The 18,227-nt window shown below is 42.8% G+C and overlaps 2 protein-coding genes across 2 annotated transcripts; one reads left to right on the top strand and one right to left on the bottom strand.

Annotated features, from left to right (window-relative positions):
• The first annotated feature begins 3,480 nt into the window (after positions 1-3,480).
• On the top strand, positions 3,481-5,833 carry LOC142008513 (myelin P2 protein-like). The gene is made up of 4 exons (XM_074985717.1): positions 3,481-3,553; positions 4,367-4,539; positions 5,126-5,227; positions 5,783-5,833. Exons 1-4 carry the CDS (start codon positions 3,481-3,483, stop codon positions 5,831-5,833), a joined length of 399 nt encoding a protein of 132 aa, XP_074841818.1.
• Positions 5,834-10,961: 5,128 nt separating this feature from the next.
• Positions 10,962-17,382, bottom strand: LOC142008511 (myelin P2 protein-like). The gene is made up of 4 exons (XM_074985715.1): positions 17,185-17,382; positions 15,161-15,333; positions 11,708-11,809; positions 10,962-11,012 (listed from the first exon to the last, which is right to left on the bottom strand). The coding sequence occupies exons 1-4, from the start codon at positions 17,255-17,257 to the stop codon at positions 10,962-10,964; spliced, it is 399 nt and encodes a 132-aa protein (XP_074841816.1). The 5' UTR covers positions 17,258-17,382.
• Between the last annotated feature and the right edge of the window lie 845 nt (positions 17,383-18,227).

Here is an 18,227-nt window from a genome sequence, read left to right as displayed (position 1 = left end):
CCTGTATGCTTGTGAGAAATCAATTGTAAAAGTTATCCACAATCGCCCTTCTAGTTTAGCTATTTGCAAACTCTCTTTCAAGATTCTGTTAAACCTTTGAATTTCCCCATTGGCTTGAGGGTAATACATGGATGATCTTCTACATAAAATGTTCCTCTCTGCTAGAAAAGTTTCAAATTCCAGAGAAGTAAATGAACTACCATTATCCGAAACCAGTTCTTTGAGATTATCTTCCCTGCTAAAAACTGTAGAGAGGACTTTAATCAGGAGACTTTTGTGATGTAAATACTACTTGAGACCATTTACTGAAATAGCCTGTTAAAGTGATGGCATAACGACCATTTGGAGCAGTATCAAATGGTCCTACGATGTCAATTATAACCTTTTCCCATGCAGAAGCTGGAAGAGGAACAGGCTGTAGTGGTGGAGTACATGTCACTGGTATCTTATCATGCATCTGGCAAATGACACAGGATTTTATGATTGCTTCAGTCTGGGAGTCTATCCCTGGTCACCAATACAGATCCCACAGTCATAGCTTGGTTCTGACAATTCCTAGATGAGTATCGTGTGCCAGCTGTATGAGTTTTGACTAGTTCTTCTTTCACAAGCAGCTGGTGTGTGCCTCGTAGGACACGGCCATCAAGCAAAGACAATTCATCACAGACTCTAAAATAAGGCAACAAAACTGGATCAAGCTTTGCAGGATTGCTGGGCCATCTCTTTGCCAGAAATTCCCATAGCTTTTGTTGAATTGGACATGCTAAATAAGCAGCTTGGAATTGCTGTCTTGCAACTGCGGTAGGAGTAAAACTCCAAGCTATGCAGGGGTTGTGTTCTTCGCAATGCCCACAGAACTCAAATTTCCAGTAAGTCAGGGGAGGGGAACCCCTCACTCCTCCTCCGCGCCCCTGGAAGCCTGGAGCCAGGTGCAGAAGCACCTGGTCACTTTCCAGGCTCCTGCTCAGCCTTATTATTACTGCCCTATTCTGGTCTATTTGGGTCATTTTCAAAGCCATATGATTTGAAAAGTGATAACTCTACATTTTTCCATATTTAAATCTGACATTTCATGGATTTATAAGTGAGGGGTTCCTGACCTTAAAGGGGACTGGGGGTGGTCACAACCTCTTCTGGGGTCACAGATTGCCATGCTTACTTCTGTGCTGAGTCCCCTCAGAACAGCTGCAGAAGCCTCCTAGAGGTAGCTCTGCCCTCAGAACAGAACCACCGCAGTGGCTCCCAACTGCTAGTCCTGGCCAGGCTGTGGTGGGACAGGACTTGCTCTATCCCTGGCATGGCTACTCTCAAAGAGGGATGGGGAGAATCAGACCCACATCCAGCTACCTTTGCCCTGATCATGAAGGAAGCCAGGCCAGGACTTGCAGCTAGGAGCTCCTGGCTCAGGTGCTCCCAGCAGTACAGGGGAGAGCAGATTTCGGAGGGGAAGACTTATTTCATGGTCTGGGGCACATTTTTCACAGCCATGGCATAGGTAGGTCGAGGTATATGGTACCTTTTATTTTAACTTAATGACAAATAACAAGTGATAAACAGTGTTCCCTGTAATCTGTGCACTTGTGCAGCTGCTCAGGAGAGATTCAGATGCCATCCAGCTGATTAGCAGAATGCCCACCCCTAGGTTTTTTTATTTCTATTGGTGGTGCACATTCACATCTGGACAGAAGAGATTTGAAGGAGCAACAGTGTCATTCCCATGCTAGTCATCGGTCGAGAAGCAAACTTTCAGTAGGGTGAAATTCAAGGTCTGTCAGCACTGAAATCCCAGGGTATGTCTGCGTAAGTTGCAATCGTGCTACTTAGCTCAGGTCTCAAAACAGTGAAGCTGCACCACAATGCAGGCTCCTCATGGGAATATCTATATTTCTTATCTCTATACTGCAGGTTATTTAGGGGATGCTATTCTAACAGATCCCCACTCAGCCCTGGGATACCCGGTGGGGGGCTGCCAGCAGAGAACAAGGCAGTGGTACTGCAGCGGGGAAAGAGCCCCATGGACTGGCTGCTTTGGGGTAGTATGGTTGTAGATTCAGGAACCTTAGGGCTAAATCCTGGTTTGCAGACACCCAGCAGCTGCAGGCCCTCACAAAGCAGCCTAATCTCAGATTAGATCATTCTAATGCTGGACTTTACAAGAAGAATGACAGGATGTATTTTTCTGTGAATTGGGACAGAGGTGTCCAGAAGCCATAATACAATCAGGCAGAGCTGCCAACAAAACCCAGGTCTCCTGTATCTTAGATGAATGCTCTAACCACTGGCCAAAAAGCTCTCAGGTGAGTCCTTCCTATTTTTGCTGTCTTCCTCTATGCCCACCCCTGTTTTGTGACTGAAAATGCTATCACCTATAACATTTTATGTGGGCTAAAACTATTCAGTGCAATCACCCAAAAGTGCATTTCTTGCAAATAAATGATTTGTCCCAAATATTTCACCCAACTCAGCTCTGAGCTCTGTCTTGCCTAGCATACCCCCTACCTCAGCCTTTATTGCCTGAGTTTTAAGGAACCCAAACAATATCTGAGTAATAAGCAACCCCCCACTTCCTGAGCTAAAGACAAATCAGGGAATCAGGACAGTTAGGGGCAGTGGAGAACATGAGTGGGGGCCAAGGACTTGCAGGTGGAATAGACTGGAGAGAGCAGCGAAGGGTCCTGTGGCACCTTATAGACTAACCTAAAAGTTTTGAGCAGGAACTTTCGTGAGCACAGACTCACTTCATCAGATGCTCACTTCATCAGATTCATCAAATTGGAGAGAATTCTTGAATGAACTGGAGAGATTGGAAGACTTAATTGATGAGGGTATTGAGGGACATATGTGGCAATGGAATAGCAGATGCTTCATTGCAGCTAGGTAGGGTAAAAGCTGGCAAAAGTTGAAGTAAATCCCCATTTTCCACCGACTTGAGCACTGCACTTATGGGGAAGGAGATAAGACAGTAGCAGCTCCAGGTTCCAGAGTAATCAAAACTTGCTCAGTTTACAGGGAAGAACTCACTAGGAGCTAGGAAGCATCTGCCACAGATAGTAATCAAGCCTAGTATGGGCCTCACAGGCAAATCGGGAAGGGACTTGTTGAACGTAATAAACTGACAAGTCTCTCTACAGCTGATCTCTCTCTAACTGGGAGAAGGTGATTCTTTTCTTTTTGCTGTGTCCTACTATTGAAAAAACTCAGTTTTAGGAGTAGCTACCTTTGGAATTAGCATCCTTTATTGAGCACCTTTCCCTGTGCACTCTGCCAGCTGCAAGGACTTTAGATTTATATTACAAGAATAAAAGGGAGATGATTGGTGTTTTTGCATTGCCACTCCTCCTTGGGTGTTGCTGAATGTCACATGTTTGTGGTAGCTTTAAAAGGAAGCTATTGTGTATATGTTGTTCATGATAGCTTGTGGTCTGCTAGTGAGAATAAGTTCTTCTTTGCTTAGTAATATTATTAGCTGTATCCTACAGCATGTGTGAGCTATTTTTAGGAACCTGGAAGCTCATTTCTAGTGAAAATTTTGATGGTTATATGAAAGAGCTAGGTAAGGAATACACTGTAATTCAAGCAGGAAACTTTGTTCTCAGTAAATAATATTGTGAGTGTTTAATTTAACTTATTGCTACTTTAGGTTGCTGATACCTATTTGGATTTGGGATGATAGAATGCAATTCTTGGCTTTCTTTTAAGAAATACTTTACAAATAATCAGGTTTTTGTGCTAGTACCTGCCAGCACTGAGTACTGGCACCTTGGCAGCCTTATATGTGGGATGGGGAGGGGGAAGGAAGCTGGCTGAGTACAGATTTTTAATACAAAATAGCACTGTACATACTGCTTTTTTTTTAGCTAATGCATCAGGTGCTAATGTTTCTTTCCCTTTCTTAATAAGGGGGAGACCATTTGACTTTGCCTGGAGTTGTTAATTACTGATAACGCTTTCTTGACTATTGTTACTCTAAGTTGTTTTATGGAACCTGGGGTCACTAATACATTAGGGTCCTCATAGCCCTGAGTAACTATGTGAATAGCTGACTTCCCCCAAGGGTGATGCTCTGAATAAACATCCCCAATGACTTAAAATTGGATCAGGATTTGAATTCAGTCTCTAGTGTTTATTAGCATACAACCAATTTCCAAAGTGGTCATAAAAATGGCAGTCTTCTACCATATAGACTTGCTCCCTTTTGGTATTTCTACTACTGTCAACAACCTCTTTGATACCCCAGGTAGAGCACAGTCATGTGTTTAAATGACTTCTAGTACCTCTGCACACCTGTTCACCAAAAGTTCCAGCAACATCTTTCTGGATACACACCTAAAATCCACGTTGTAGCCTTTTGTTTTCCTCCTTATAGGAGTGGGCTTTACTACAAGGAAGCTTGGCAGCCTGGCCAAGCCCAGCGTGATCATCAGCATCAATGGTGACATACTAACCATCAAAACGGAGAGCACCTTTAAAAACACGCAGATCTCCTTCAAGCTGGGAGAAGAATTTGAGGAAACCACAGCAGATGACCGCAAAACCAAGGTGAGGGTTAATCCGTCAAGATGTCCTGCAAAGGATACCTGAGGTTTTTTGCCTTTTCCTGCTTTGTCTTTAATGTGGCTTTCTTTCCCTTCTCTGTAAGAATTGGAGGCGACCAAGACTGGCTTTTCTGACTGACTCTAGGCCAAACGTGTTCCTGCTCTGTACCTCCACAAACTAAATCCCACCCTCTTTCTATGGTGTAAGGACTTGTCTGCACTATGAAGTTCTGCAGCTTTTTAGTGTGTATACCTTCCCCAGTTTATTGGCAAAAGGCAGCTCTTGATGATAGACCTTGTCTATGCTTACAAATTTTTATCTGTAGACCCAAATTGATCTAGGCAACCAGAAAATAACTGGTATTCACAAAGCCTGAGTTAGGTGCCTAGGTTCCTGATGCAATGCCTGGGGAGAGACAGGCACCTCAGAATGGGATTCCCAGAAGCTGGCATGCTGGGTAGTGAACTGCCTATGCTAGCCAATGGGAGATGACAATCGGGGGTGTATTGAAGTACAATAGCTGCAACAGGAGAGACTGAGAATCCCATTACTCTATCTCAGGGTCCATTTGCTTCTCTTCTCTTGGCAGAGCACTGTAACATTGGAAAATGGCTCTCTGATTCAGGTGCAGAAGTGGGAGGACAAACAAACCACAATAAAGAGAGAGCTGGTGGATGGGAAGATGGTTGTGGTAAGTCCAATTGCTTTGTTTTTAACCCCCCTCATCTGAGCGTTTTCTTCTGACATAAAGCACAAACAGCACATGCTAAATGCTGCTGTGCATGTGACTTAGGATGGAGAACAAGTGAGCAATATAAAATATACTGACAAATAACATTGGCAGAGAATCTTTGACTAAAAATCAAGGTCTGTATCTGTGGTGCTGAACAACAAGGGATCTCGGCTTGCACACAGACCAGTCTGTAACCTTGTGTATATAATGGAAACCACTTCTAGCCAGGATGTAACAGTACCTCTACTCCCAGCACCTATGCGTTGTGTCACTACTAGCTGCTAAGTGATGAACAGAGCTGGGGGAGACAAGGAACCTGCAATTCAAGTGCACTAGATAGTAAAGTAGAGATGTTTTGTGATCAGTGAGTACTAAAGAGTTACTGGCAGCACAAAATGTCTGGTTTCTTCCGCTAACATGAATGTTGTGATGGATGGACACAAACACCTTTGACTCATAAATGACAAAACATCCTCGTGCTATTGTTTCAATCAATTCTCTCCCTTGCTCTAGAAATGCACCATGAACAATGTCACCTGCACTAGAATCTATGAAAGATCCTGAGGAATTCCCACCTCCATGCAAGATGCGACCTTGCAGCAAAGAGTTGGTTCAAGGACTGTAGCAGCAGTGTACTGCTGTCTGCTTGTACAAACCTCTTGTTTCATATTGAGAAACAAATGCATTCAAACTAGTTCTGTAACTAGAATCAACTGTCAGTGACCAGGGCTATTAATTAAATCACTTCTGAATGCATGGTGGTGGTTTGCTTACTCTTAGCTGATTGACAGGCTAAAATAGCACTGAAATTCAAACGACTCTTATCTAGCAATGACAGAAGTTGGTTTGGGAGTGTACTTTTTTTAAACTGGAGTTCAAAAAGGAAGAAAAATTCTACACAACTCCAGAGTGTACTCTGGAGAGGATTTTTAAACTGCTTCCTTTGAAGCATTGGGGATTGTTGGGGGGCCACTTGGCACTGCCTCAGAGCCCTGGCCCTTCCCATCTGTTATCCCAGTCTGAGGCTACGTCTACACGTGCAGCCAACATCGAAATAGTCTATTTCGATGAATAACATCTACACGTCCTCCAGGGCCGGCAACGTCGATGTTCAACTTCGATGTTGCTCAGCCCAACATCGAAATAGGCGCAGTGAGGGAACGTCTACACGTCAAAGTAGCACACACATCGAAATAGGGATGCCAGGCACAGCTGCAGACAGGGTCACAGGGCGGACTCAACAGCAAGCCGCTCCCTTAAAGGGCCCCTCCCAGACACAGTTGCACTAAACAACACAAGATACACAGAGCCGACAACTGGTTGCAGACCCTGTGCCTGCAGCATAGATCCCCAGCTGCCGCAGAAGCAGCCAGAAGCCCTGGGCTAAGGGCTGCTGCCCACGGTGACCATAGAGCCCCGCAGGGGCTGGAGAGAGAGAGCATCTCTCAACCCCCCCCAGCTGATGGCCGCCATGGAGGACCCGGCAATTTCGACGTTGCGGGACGCGGATCGTCTACACGGTCCCTACTTCGACGTTGAACGTCGAAGTAGGGCGCTATTCCTATCTCCTCATGAGGTTAGCGACTTCGACGTCTCGCCGCCTAACGTCGAAGTTAACTTCGAAATAGCGCCCGACGCGTGTAGACGCGACGGGCGCTATTTCGAAGTTGGTGCCGCTACTTCGAAGTAGCGTGCACGTGTAGACGCAGCTTGAGTGTTTATCTCTGCTTAGCTGGTCCTTGCTCCCAGTGATTGATCTGACTGGTCACTGTATGTGAGAGACTAGTGTTGACCTGGGCAGGGGATGAGAAGGTTGTCTTCATCTGCCACCTATGACTGCTGGTCCCTTGTCAGGATGACTTCCCTGGCATTGGGGTTGTCTTGAGCACTGATGTGTTCCTTTGGTGGTGGTATACAAGTCTAGTTCCAACAGGGCTGCGACTAGTTTGGTCTGGCTTAGTCTTTGGGTTGGGGTGTGCAGGAGCTGGGTCTGTGGATCCTTTTAGAATCAAAAGTTTAAGGCTGGTAATAGTAGCTAATGTTGTGATTTATCACTCAAGCAAGAACCCTTGCTTCCTCAGTGAGTGCATCTTTACCAAAGAGTTGGTGGTTGGCAATTCTCTAATCAATTACCCAACCTCTATGTAGGGAGGCTACCTCCAAATTATGTTCTGCTGTGAGCACAGCCATGGAAATTTGTGTAAATATGCAAATTGTTCTTTCAAGTGTCAAAGGTACTAACTACAAACTAAATATAACTTTACTGCAATAAGCAAGTACATGTAAAACCTCCAAACGTTCACAACTCAGTGTAGGGCTACCCCCCCGCCCCCGTGTCGAGACAAGCACAATCCTCTTAAAGCTAAAACATCCAGCTTCCAAAAATGCATGGAGGAATGGAACTGGACAGCAGCTGTGCCACTGCACATGGTCTGAATAGTGCCATTTACATGTGAGCCAGCTCAAGTATTTCTCTGGTTCTTCTAAGTTACTCATGATCTATGGCCTGTAAACCTCAGACTTAAAGGTTCTTAGTGGTTAAACTTCAATTACTAGTAAAATACAGGGATCAGAGAAGTAGTATCCTTATCCTGTAGGGCTGATCTACTGTACTCTGTGACAGCCCCCAGAAGGTAGCTGTGTCACAGAGCTCTTTCAAGAGCTACAGAGAGCGTTCCCCTTCATCTTTGGTGATCTTTGTAAGAGATCCTGTATGAGGTAGGAAAAATGCTTCCACTAACAAAGTTGTATAATTTTTCATATACCAACACTTACATGATCAGTTGGTTCCTGAAGCCTGCCTTACCACTACAGGAGTATTGAGGTTATCTACCAAAAAAAATCATCCTGCTGTTGCTCTCCAGGCACCCCAGCATTCTTTTGCTTGTGGTAGACGTTTCAATTTTTCAAGCTTCTCTCTGAGCCTTTTATAAAACAAGAAAAATCCCAGAGGGGTCTGGCTTGTGTGCTCCAGAGCAGCTTGTATAGAAGTCACTACATTCTAGGCTGCAGGATTATTTTAGCCCCACAACAGGATCTTTACAGGAATCTCCAACAGCATCTCCCAGAAGCTGTACATCTTCAGGGAGGCTTATGCAGACAGATTTCCTCCCAGGTGCCAGGTATGCAGGGGGGAGAGGAAGCTGCTACTGAATGTCAAGTCTGGGAGTGGGTGGGGAGTTCTATGGGCTGGAGTATCCAGGGCAGCAGAACTTTCTGGGAAGGCTGATAGTGGGACTCTTGTAAGCCTCACTACAGAACTCTTCTCCCAGGAGTCCTATTAGCTCAGTGCCCTCTGATGCTGGATTTTACTGGGAGATGACATAAAAATCTCCCCCACTGTGAATCTGGAGAGGAGTAGCTATGCTGGATACGATGCCTGCCTGGGATTTGAAAAATTATCCATCTACAGCTGCAAAGAAAATGCAATTCTGGGAAAAGCAATCGCAATTTGGGACAGAATAAACTTAAAAGTGGAGGGAGGGGGAAAGAAAATATCGAACAAGTGTGTGTGGTGGGGGGGTGCCCCCAAATCCCCCTTTTCTCCCTTTTGCTTTCTACTGCTTTTTACCCTTTGTTCCTCGTGCGTATGTTTTGAGTACTGCTAGAAATTCTGCACTAAGACATCTACAACAATCTTTTTAGAGTGAGAACACCCACTCGTTCCTTCTACTGTTGAGGTTAAAATTGAGTTTCATGGCTTTCATTTTTGTTTTCTGCTTTCAATATGGCTTCCATATTGACTCAGAATTTGTCCACCATCTTTCATCACTTTCCCTCAGACTGAGTGGGGAAGAGTTGGGTCATCTGACTCAAATTGGCCTGGAGACAAGAGTTTATAAAAAGGGGTGGAGCAATCACCTCAGGGCTCTCTCCACTGTCTCCTGTCAGCACTGGTGGTAGCTAGGGCAATAGCTGCAAGTTGTCAGACCTTGTAGGCCACTGAGACAGAAGACCTAGATGAGACCACTGGGGGCTAGGGTAGCAGGTGTACAGTGTTATAAGGCCCTGTAGGCCCGTGTCTTTTTAAAGTTAAAAGACAGCTGGGGGAACCAATCACACACACACACACACACACACACACACACACCATTGCCTTTAGGCACTCTCCTTGCAGTACAATGTGTCGAAAAGAGAAGCAGGACGTAACATCCATCCAGTTCCAAGTGCTATGCTGTTCCTGGCTGTCTTCCCTATTCTCTCTCATTGCCACCAGGCCTGCCTCACTTCAGGACTGCAGTAGGTTGTGGAGAAAGGATAATACTTACCTTAGTTCACTTTTATGCTAACTGACAACTGGAATCTTAATGTTTGTTCATGCCTTTGTTAAACAAACAGTAAAGAATTTATTAAGCTTTAATTTGTGTCATCATTAATGTCTGGTGACTAGATACAGAAAGGGTGTTGAACTTCTACTTTGGGCAGGATTCGTTCTCTGCCCCTCCTGTTCAGGGAACACCACCCCTGCCAGAAATGTAAAGCAACCACCTGACAAAGTACACAAAATCCTAACCACAATGAGGCCAAGGAGTCTTACCATCGCTGATGATCTCTACTACCTCTCAAGAAAGCAATCTGGCAGGCAGTTGGACTAGGTTTTTTTTTTTTTAATTAAAATCTGCACAGTGCGTAGCAGCAGTCAAAAGCGAACAGGCTTAAGAAACAATAGAAAAGGTGGAGATAAGATCCATAATATCACTACATCAATCCATGCTATGCCCATCTCTACAATACTGGGTGTAGTTCTGGTTGCCCCATCTCAAAAATGTTAGAATTGGAAACAGATTACAGAAAGCTTAAAAAAACAGGGCTATGGAACAGCTCCCATCAGAGAAGAAATTAACAAGGGGGGACTGTTTATCATAGAGAAAAAAAGATAAATAAGGATGTGGGAAGCCTATGACAGAAGACTATAAAATCAGAAATGCTGTGGAGAAAGTGAATAAACAAGTGTTGTTTACACCTTCACAACACAAGAACTAGTGGGCAGCTGATGGAAATTAATAGGCAAAGGTTTAAAATGAACACAGCAAATACTTCCACAATGCACAGGCAACGTGTAGAACTCAATATCAGGGAGTATGAAGGCCAGAAGAATAAATGGGTTCAAAAAAGAATTATCTAAGTTCATCTATAAGTCAAGATCATCAAGGATGTAGCTGTGTACTTTGGATGCCCCTAACCTGCCAACTGCCCAGAATTTGGACTGGAAGAAAGGGGATGGATTGCTTGAGACAGTGCCCTGTTCTGTTTGTTCCACCTACAACATCGGGACCTGGCTTCTGCCAAGCTACTGGGCTAGTTGGACCAGTGGTCTGACCCAGTATGGCCATTCTTATGTTCCCTCAACTGCTCCTGTTGTAATGGTAGTGTTTGAGGTACAGTGACTCTTCCTTAAACACTGATAGTCTTCATTCATTGCTGGTATCTAGAAAAGTTTTCAGGGCTCAAATACAATTTTTTCAAAACAACAGAATTATTTAAAAAGAGGCTGGTGGCAAGTACGTAATGGTTGTTAAGATCAGTGGTCTTGGGTCTAGATTCTTCCAGTGAGGCAAATTCAGCCTCAGGAACTATCAACCATCTAGACTCCAGTAAAGAGGTAAAACTACTTACTGCATTTGTATGGTTTTTATTAAGTACCTACAACAGTTAAGTTTCTAGGACTGCAATTTCCAATCCAGCAGTTTCTTCAGGCTTTCTCATAGATCCTAGTGCAGGTAATGTCATTCATGGTGCATTCCTAGAAGACAAAAGCAGAGATCACTGAAGCAGTTGTACTTTTGCATGGCAAACTTGTAAAGACAATCCCAGTTTAAATACAAAGAGGGAGAAGACATCATCTCACCTATTGTTTGTGGAAAGAAAAATGTGAACTGAGCTATACTAGAAGATTCTGAGTGCTTTCCCTACTTGCATTTCCTTCTGACTTCAAAAATATCAAATGTTAAAGACTAATATAAATATGAATTCCACTATCTTTTCAGTGTCTCTATTTCTATGCACATATATGGTGCTGTGACCATTGTATCCAAACACCTCAAAATTGTAAATAAATTTATCCTTGCATCCCACCTTTCTAAGCAGGGCCGGACTAACTCTTCAGGGACCAGGGCTGTGAGGGCCTTACATATCTTTGAGGATCTGGGTCTAAAAGTAACCTTCCCAAAGTCACAGAGGTGGAGTACAGTCTTGAACACGTGTGTGCTAGGCTAACCACCAGACCATCTTTCCTTTTGTCCCATATTCCACAATATTAACTTAATTCTAGCTTTATTCTAATGTTCTCATCCTGTCCTAGACCACCAGTCACATTTCTACCATACACCACATTTATTAAAAGAGAAATGAGATATATAATTACACTGTACAGCTGTTTAGATGGTCTTTACATCTTTGCATTCTCAGTAATCACATAACTAGAAAGAATTCACTCACCACCACCATTTTCCCATCCACTACTTGTCTCTTTATTGTGGTCTCTTTGCCATCCCAGTTCTGGATCTGACTTAATGCCCCATTTTCTAAGGTCACAATGGTCTGAAGAAACAACAAGAAGCAAAACATTTTTTTATATTTATACATTTTTATAGAGCATAGAGGCACACATAGCTCACAGTCAGCAGGAGGTCTTGGGTATGTTTGTTACTGTACAAATATATATTAAAAGACAGCTCCTGCCCAGAAGAGTTGATGGTCCTGCTGGTTAAAGTAGTGATTCACTCAATGCTCAGAAAGTTCCACTTTCTGTCTCAAGGTTTTACACAGCTCATCATGTTGGTATCTGGGATCTTTCATGTAAAATAGATGGGCAATGATCGGTATTAGCCCCAGTGCTATGTAGTATCTTTATACATATTTTGGAAATATAAAATCACTTCTGGTAACATCTCTAGATGAAACATAACGCTGGAGTGGTAATTAATGAGGGCAGAGCGATGTAAATTGGTTGGAAAACTGGTCCCATTCACACAAAATGTATTTGATTACAGACATATACAAACTGATGTACCTAGAAGAAGAAATATGGCTCTTTGCTATAGACTAGAAGACTGTATCCTGGAAAGTAGTGACTTTTAAAAGGGTTTTAGGAAAGACAGCCACCAACAGTGGGAGAGGGACAGCTCAGTAGTTAGAGTATTGGCCTTATAAACCCAAGTTATGAGCTCAAACCTTATGAGGGCCTCTTAAGCAGAGAGGCGGGGGCAGGTTAGATTAGATTAAATATACAATATATTTTGTCAGAAACAGTGATCAGTCCTGCTGTGAGTGCAGGGGACTAGATTCAGTGACCTCTCAAGGTCCCTTCCACTTCTATGATATAATATACTACCTTAAAAAACACCAGCAACTCAGTCTTAGCTCCCAGTGCAATGATATGGCAAAAGAGCTAATGTGACTGTGGGATTCTAAGTACAGTTTATGAATTCTGATTAATTTTATGAAACTACATGTCATTAAATGCCTCAATGCATAGTGAGTCAGCTAGGGTCAGGCAATATCCCTACCACATCAAACCCCACACCTCCCCTTCTGGGATAAGCTACTGAACACACAACAGAAATTGTTAACTTTGGTGACTGTGCTTTGACAGGGTAATGGGTTTGCTAGAGAGGAGGCCAGAGCTAGAAGGAAGATTATCATCAGGGCAGGGAGAAGTGGAAAGAGGAAAATCCCCACACAGGAGAACAAATGAGCAGAAGTGTCAGAGCAGGCTTCTGACTGCAGGACCAGTCAAGATCAAAGGAAGCTCGATGGAGGAGAGAGGTCCAGGAGATGGGATTTGGAATCTTGAAAGGACACCATCCCAAGTCCTGAAGAGAGCTTCAGGGTAGTGATGAAATTGAGTCAAGAATGACATAGAGATATTTTATAGTATTCTCCAGAGCTGTGTAATTTTTGTGCTATCCAAAGTGAAAAATGTTGACTTGGGGACCTTTAGCAAAACCTTTGTGTTGCGTGCTTCACCTGTGGTGTGTCCCTGGAGACTAAACCAGAGTGTCCACAATGTAGTAGGAGACCTTGGAAAAAGTGTGCTTAAAGTAATAGGAAGTGGGAGGGAGCCGGTACTAATTTTAGGACCTAGGCAGCTGGATTGTGGGATTTCATGAAGGTGCTGAATGGGGATCTGCTCCCTGAGAATATGCCTAAAACCCCAGAGCCAGAGAAGGCCAAGCACCATCATGCTGAGACCCAAATTTACCAGCCTGGTGACTGTCCAGAAGTGGACACCAACTACTACTGCAACAGTAAACCTTGGGTTGACAAACAGAGAATTGGTGAGTTTGAGCAGCAAGGTAATTTTACCTCTGGATACAGCATTGGACAGACCAATACTGAATAGCATATATAGTTCTGGCGTTCAGATTCTAAAAATGTGTTGGAAAATTGAGGAGGGTACAGATATGAGCCACAGAAATTATTCAAAGGATGGAGAAAATGCCTTTCAGTGAGACATTTAAGAGATCAGTGTCTTTAGTTTACCAAACTAAACTAAACTAAAAAGACTACAGATTGCACCTCTCTAGTTTGGCACCACTGGGACCTGACCAGTGCCAAACCAGAGAATTTGCCAAACCAAGGCAGGTCAATATTGTCCAGCAACATTTCCAACACGTGCACTGTTTACTGGTCTCTTAGAAAACATTTAGGAGTAAATTGGAGCTAAATAATAGCACAGAACACTGAGAGCCAGGACTGGTGGCTGTAAACAAACTTTGTGGTACCCCAGGAAACTTGGCCACACCCATGATAAGTGGACACTGGGCTAACTAAAATGTTGTATCATGGAGCTTGCTGGCCCAGAGTGCTGGGCTAAAGAGGTTCAACCTGCAGTGGTGATTTGATTACTAAGTATAAGCACATTCAGTGCTGCATAGTAAATGAATGTTATGAAAAAGAGTAAATTACACTTCTTTATTTAGTTTCTCCACTCTAATCATGATTTTATAGACCTCTATCACATATCCCTCCCCACTTAGTCATCTCTTTTCCAAGCTGAAAAGTCCCAGTCTTATTAATCTCTCCTCATACAGAAACCATACCATTCCCCTTAATCATTTTTGTTGCCATTTTCTAAACCTTTTCCAATTCAAGATGTAGGTATACCATGGATTTATATAAGAACATACAAATGACCATATTGGGTCCAACCAAAAATCCATCTAGTCCAGAATTCTGTCTTTATTTATCAGTACTGAATTCTTTCTTCAAGACAGTTGCCAATGACATGGACCTCACAGGGAATGAAGAGAACTAATAATCATCAAATGATCCATTCCCTGTTGCTCATTCCCAGCTTCTGGTAAACACAGGCTATGCATACCTTCCCTGGTCATATAAAGGTAATATGATATTTTCTGTCTTATTATCTATCTCCTTCTTAATGATTTCCAACATTCTGTTTGCTTTCTTGACTGCTGCTGAACATTGAGTAGATGTATTCAGAGAACTATCCACAATGATTCCAAGATCTCTCTCTTGAGGGGTAACAGCTAATTTACACCCCTTCATTTCATATGTATAGTTGGGAGTACGTTTGCTAATGTGTATTACTTGCATTCATAAATGTTGAATTACTTCTTCTAGATATTCTTTAACCAACGAGTTATTGAGTGAGGTACAAAGTTATGGTGGGTTAGACAATGTCTACTAACGATGCCTTCTGTTCTAAAATGCTATAAATCTGAGGAAAAAAATTTCTGGGTGTATGTCATGCAATAGCCTCTTCTGGGATATGAAAGCTCTACCTAAGTTGTATTGAGTTATCAAGCATGTTTATCTAGTTACCTACTCTGATATTATCAGATGTGTTATCACCACATGGAAAAGAACTGTCTGTACCTACTGCAGCAGATTGGGAGCACTGTGAGGGAAAGCTTTAATGCCCACCTTGGTTTTCCGGTCATCTGGTGTGATTTCATCAAACTCCTCACCAAGCCTGAAGGAGATCTCATTATTATTAAAGGCACTCTTGGTTTTGATAGTTACCACATCACCGTCAGCACTGATAGTCATGCTGGGTTTGGCCAGCATGCCCAATTTCCTGGTGGCTAAACCCACTCCTGTAAGCAAGAGAATTCAGATCTCTTAATCACTATCAGGAAAAAAAAAAAAGCATGGTCGATGTCAGTGTCTCACGTAGGAGAACAGTGGCATGGGTGGGACATGGCAAACATTATCAGACACTTACACAGGTCTTTATATTTGCAGTCACTAGCAATTTCCTAGTGAAGAATGGGCTCAATTTATTGCTCAGTGAAGTCAATGGGCTTTAAAATGGGACAATAGACATTAAGCAAGAAAAACTGACATGATCACAATGAGAACTTTAATGCATAAAGGAGGTCAGACTAGAGGATTGCGGTGGTCTCTTCTCTCCTTAGCATCTATGATTCTATGCATCTGTGATTTAACTCAGTGAAATCAGCCAGAAATAATATCCAGCAGGTAAACTGGGGGGACCTTTATTAATACAAAATAATATAGACATCTTCCTCATTCTTCACACCATACTTTTAATACCTACCTCATAAAATTTGCCATAAAGGGCCCAGAAAAAGTCTGAAATAAACATGGATACCTTGCACTTCAGCATGCATGTCATGAGGCAAGATTAAAAATATGGCTTACAAAAGCTCATTTGTGTGACCGGCTCATGGTAAGGGCTCATTTATTCTTGCTTGCAGTCTTACCTATGTTGGACAAAGCACCAGCAATGACTGACCAATGACTGGAAAGCTGAACACAAAGGAGGCATTGTATTTTGGGGGAATATATATTCGTTAAGCCCTTTGTTCTTCCAAAGCACAGAGACAAACTGATCCCTTCAGAGTTTATACCTCAAAAAGCCTACATCTGAGAAAGAGACTGCAGCACCAAAACAAGCTGAAATAATTTTTTTTTGGGGGGGGGAGGGGAGTTCTGGTAAGCTTTTGAGACACCTATAGAAAAAAACAATGGGTAATCATAGGTGGAATGTAAAGGTTTGTTTAAATGTGGGTTACGCTGTGCCTAAACCACCACATTTCGTGGGAGGGCATGGCTAATAATTGCAAGTCCTTTAATGAAGCTTTATTCAGAGCTAAGAGCCATGTCTTGAAAAGATGTCAGCAACCTGTAAAAATAAGTCAGCAATTGTCAATTAGTATTAGGGAATCAGTGATGTCACTGTCATGGTACTGTCATATATGAGGTATGAGAAGTGTTTTTGTAGTACTATTAAGAAGAACCCAATAGTAGATCATTACAAATATTGTGCTAATTATAATAGATTGGCTCTAGTTAGCAAGTAAGGAACACGTACCAACAATTTTTCTCTTAATTGCAGTGGCTTCTTCCAAATTTGGGCTTAGTTGAAGGAAATCTTGATATTTGAAGAGGGTTTTGATGTTACTGTCATGTTCACATTTTACATGTATTGCATTTAGTTTCATTGCATGGTATCCTGAACTCAATTTTCCAATATAAAACCAAAATTTTAGTCATTAAAATGCCACAAAAACCCACTTCATTTTCCATTGTTTTGGGAAATGAATCAGGAAGTGGGAATTGTCTTTAATACAAGAACCGCTAGCTAGAACATACTCAAATAATTTACTAATTAAGTTACTCTATAAATTACCTGGGCTTTTTTTCAGGTGTAGCAAATTATCTGGGCAATTCCCAGACAATGGAGGATCAATACCTGCAATGTCATTTTGAGCCCAGTATAGCGGTGAACATCTTAATCAGAAAGTTCCGCCACTTCCCACAGCCTATTCTACAATCTCATAGTGGACACCTCTTTGTGTTTGCAAGTTACAAGAAAACAAGAGATCCCCAGATTATTTCTACTTAAAAACAGCGTCCATTAAAGAGAGAAAGTAAATTTCACATAAATAGGAAAAGGATTTAAACTGTGTAATATTTCTCACCTAATTCTTTCATGTATGCACCAAAGTTTTCACATGAGGTTGATTTCCAGGTTCCCAGGAGATGATCAACCATTTTGTCCGCCTTAATGGAGCACTGCCTCTGAGGAGAATAAAACCAGCTCTTTTAATGACATATTCCAAAGCCCAGTGAAGCCAATGGGAGTCTTTCCAATGGCCTCAGTGGGGTTTGGATTAGTCTCTAAGAATACCGTGTGTCATGCACAGCCACAGGGAGTAATATCTTGTTTATCATATACCCTGAATACGTGCTATCTAAAGCGGAATAGTTGTCTTCGGAAATCCCCATTACTAGCCCTTCAGGTTTATCCCAGGATTTCCATGCAAAAACCATCAACACTGTATAGCAAACTTTTCAAATCCAACAGAGAAAAGCAGCTTGGCTGAGAAATAATGAAACACAGCAGCCGGAACAAAAGGGAACAAAGACTCTGCAGTAGGAATGGATCTGCATCCTGAGTCTCCACTTCACTTCTAAGGGCAAACAATCTCACAGTGAAACACATGTATGACTTGTCATTTTGTTGACAGGTATATTGCTTTTTGGGGATTGGATATATTGGCGTGTATTCTCAACAGAGGTGAGTGTTCCACTGCCCCCTGCCTAAGGCTGAATGTAACTTAGAGCAGAGTCGGGACTGTTCTAACTAACCTTGGCTTGACCAGTGACCTGGGTGGCCAGGAGGGCCGTGTCTACACGTGCCCCAAACTTCGAAATAAGTTTACTAATGAAGCGCTGAATTTGCATTTCAGCTCATGGGAATAAGGGGACTTCGAAGTAGGCGGGGCCCTTTCGAAAAGGAGCCCCGTCTGGACGCGCCGCGTGGCGGCAAGGCGCATCAATTTCGAAGTGCCGCTGCCGCCCGCATGCTAATGAAGCGCTGAATATGCATTTCAGCGCTTCATTAGTAAACTTCGAAATGGCCATTTGCATGGCCATTTCGAAGTTTGGGGCACGTGTAGACGTAGCCTAAATGTGATATATTAGGTCTTAAAGTTCGGGATGCAATGCAGAAGAGTGATGC

The sequence above is a fragment of the Carettochelys insculpta genome, chromosome 2, assembly GCF_033958435.1.
Source record: "Carettochelys insculpta isolate YL-2023 chromosome 2, ASM3395843v1, whole genome shotgun sequence".
Classification (NCBI taxonomy): domain Eukaryota; kingdom Metazoa; phylum Chordata; order Testudines; family Carettochelyidae; genus Carettochelys; species Carettochelys insculpta.
The sequence above is the reverse complement of the archived record's forward strand: the minus strand, read 5'-3'. Positions and strand labels throughout refer to the sequence as shown.

Coding starts and splice junctions, on each gene's coding strand:
- LOC142008513 (XM_074985717.1), top strand. CDS start 3,481: ATGTGTGAGCTATTTTTAGGAACCTGGAAGCTCATTTCTAGTGAAAAT. Junction 3,554..4,366: donor TGGTTATATGAAAGAGCTAG/GTAAGGAATACA, acceptor TCCTCCTTATAG/GAGTGGGCTTTACTACAAGG. Junction 4,540..5,125: donor CAGATGACCGCAAAACCAAG/GTGAGGGTTAAT, acceptor TTCTCTTGGCAG/AGCACTGTAACATTGGAAAA.
- LOC142008511 (XM_074985715.1), bottom strand. CDS start 17,257: ATGGTTGATCATCTCCTGGGAACCTGGAAATCAACCTCATGTGAAAAC. Junction 15,334..17,184: donor TGCATACATGAAAGAATTAG/GTGAGAAATATT, acceptor TCTTGCTTACAG/GAGTGGGTTTAGCCACCAGG. Junction 11,810..15,160: donor CAGATGACCGGAAAACCAAG/GTGGGCATTAAA, acceptor TTGTTTCTTCAG/ACCATTGTGACCTTAGAAAA.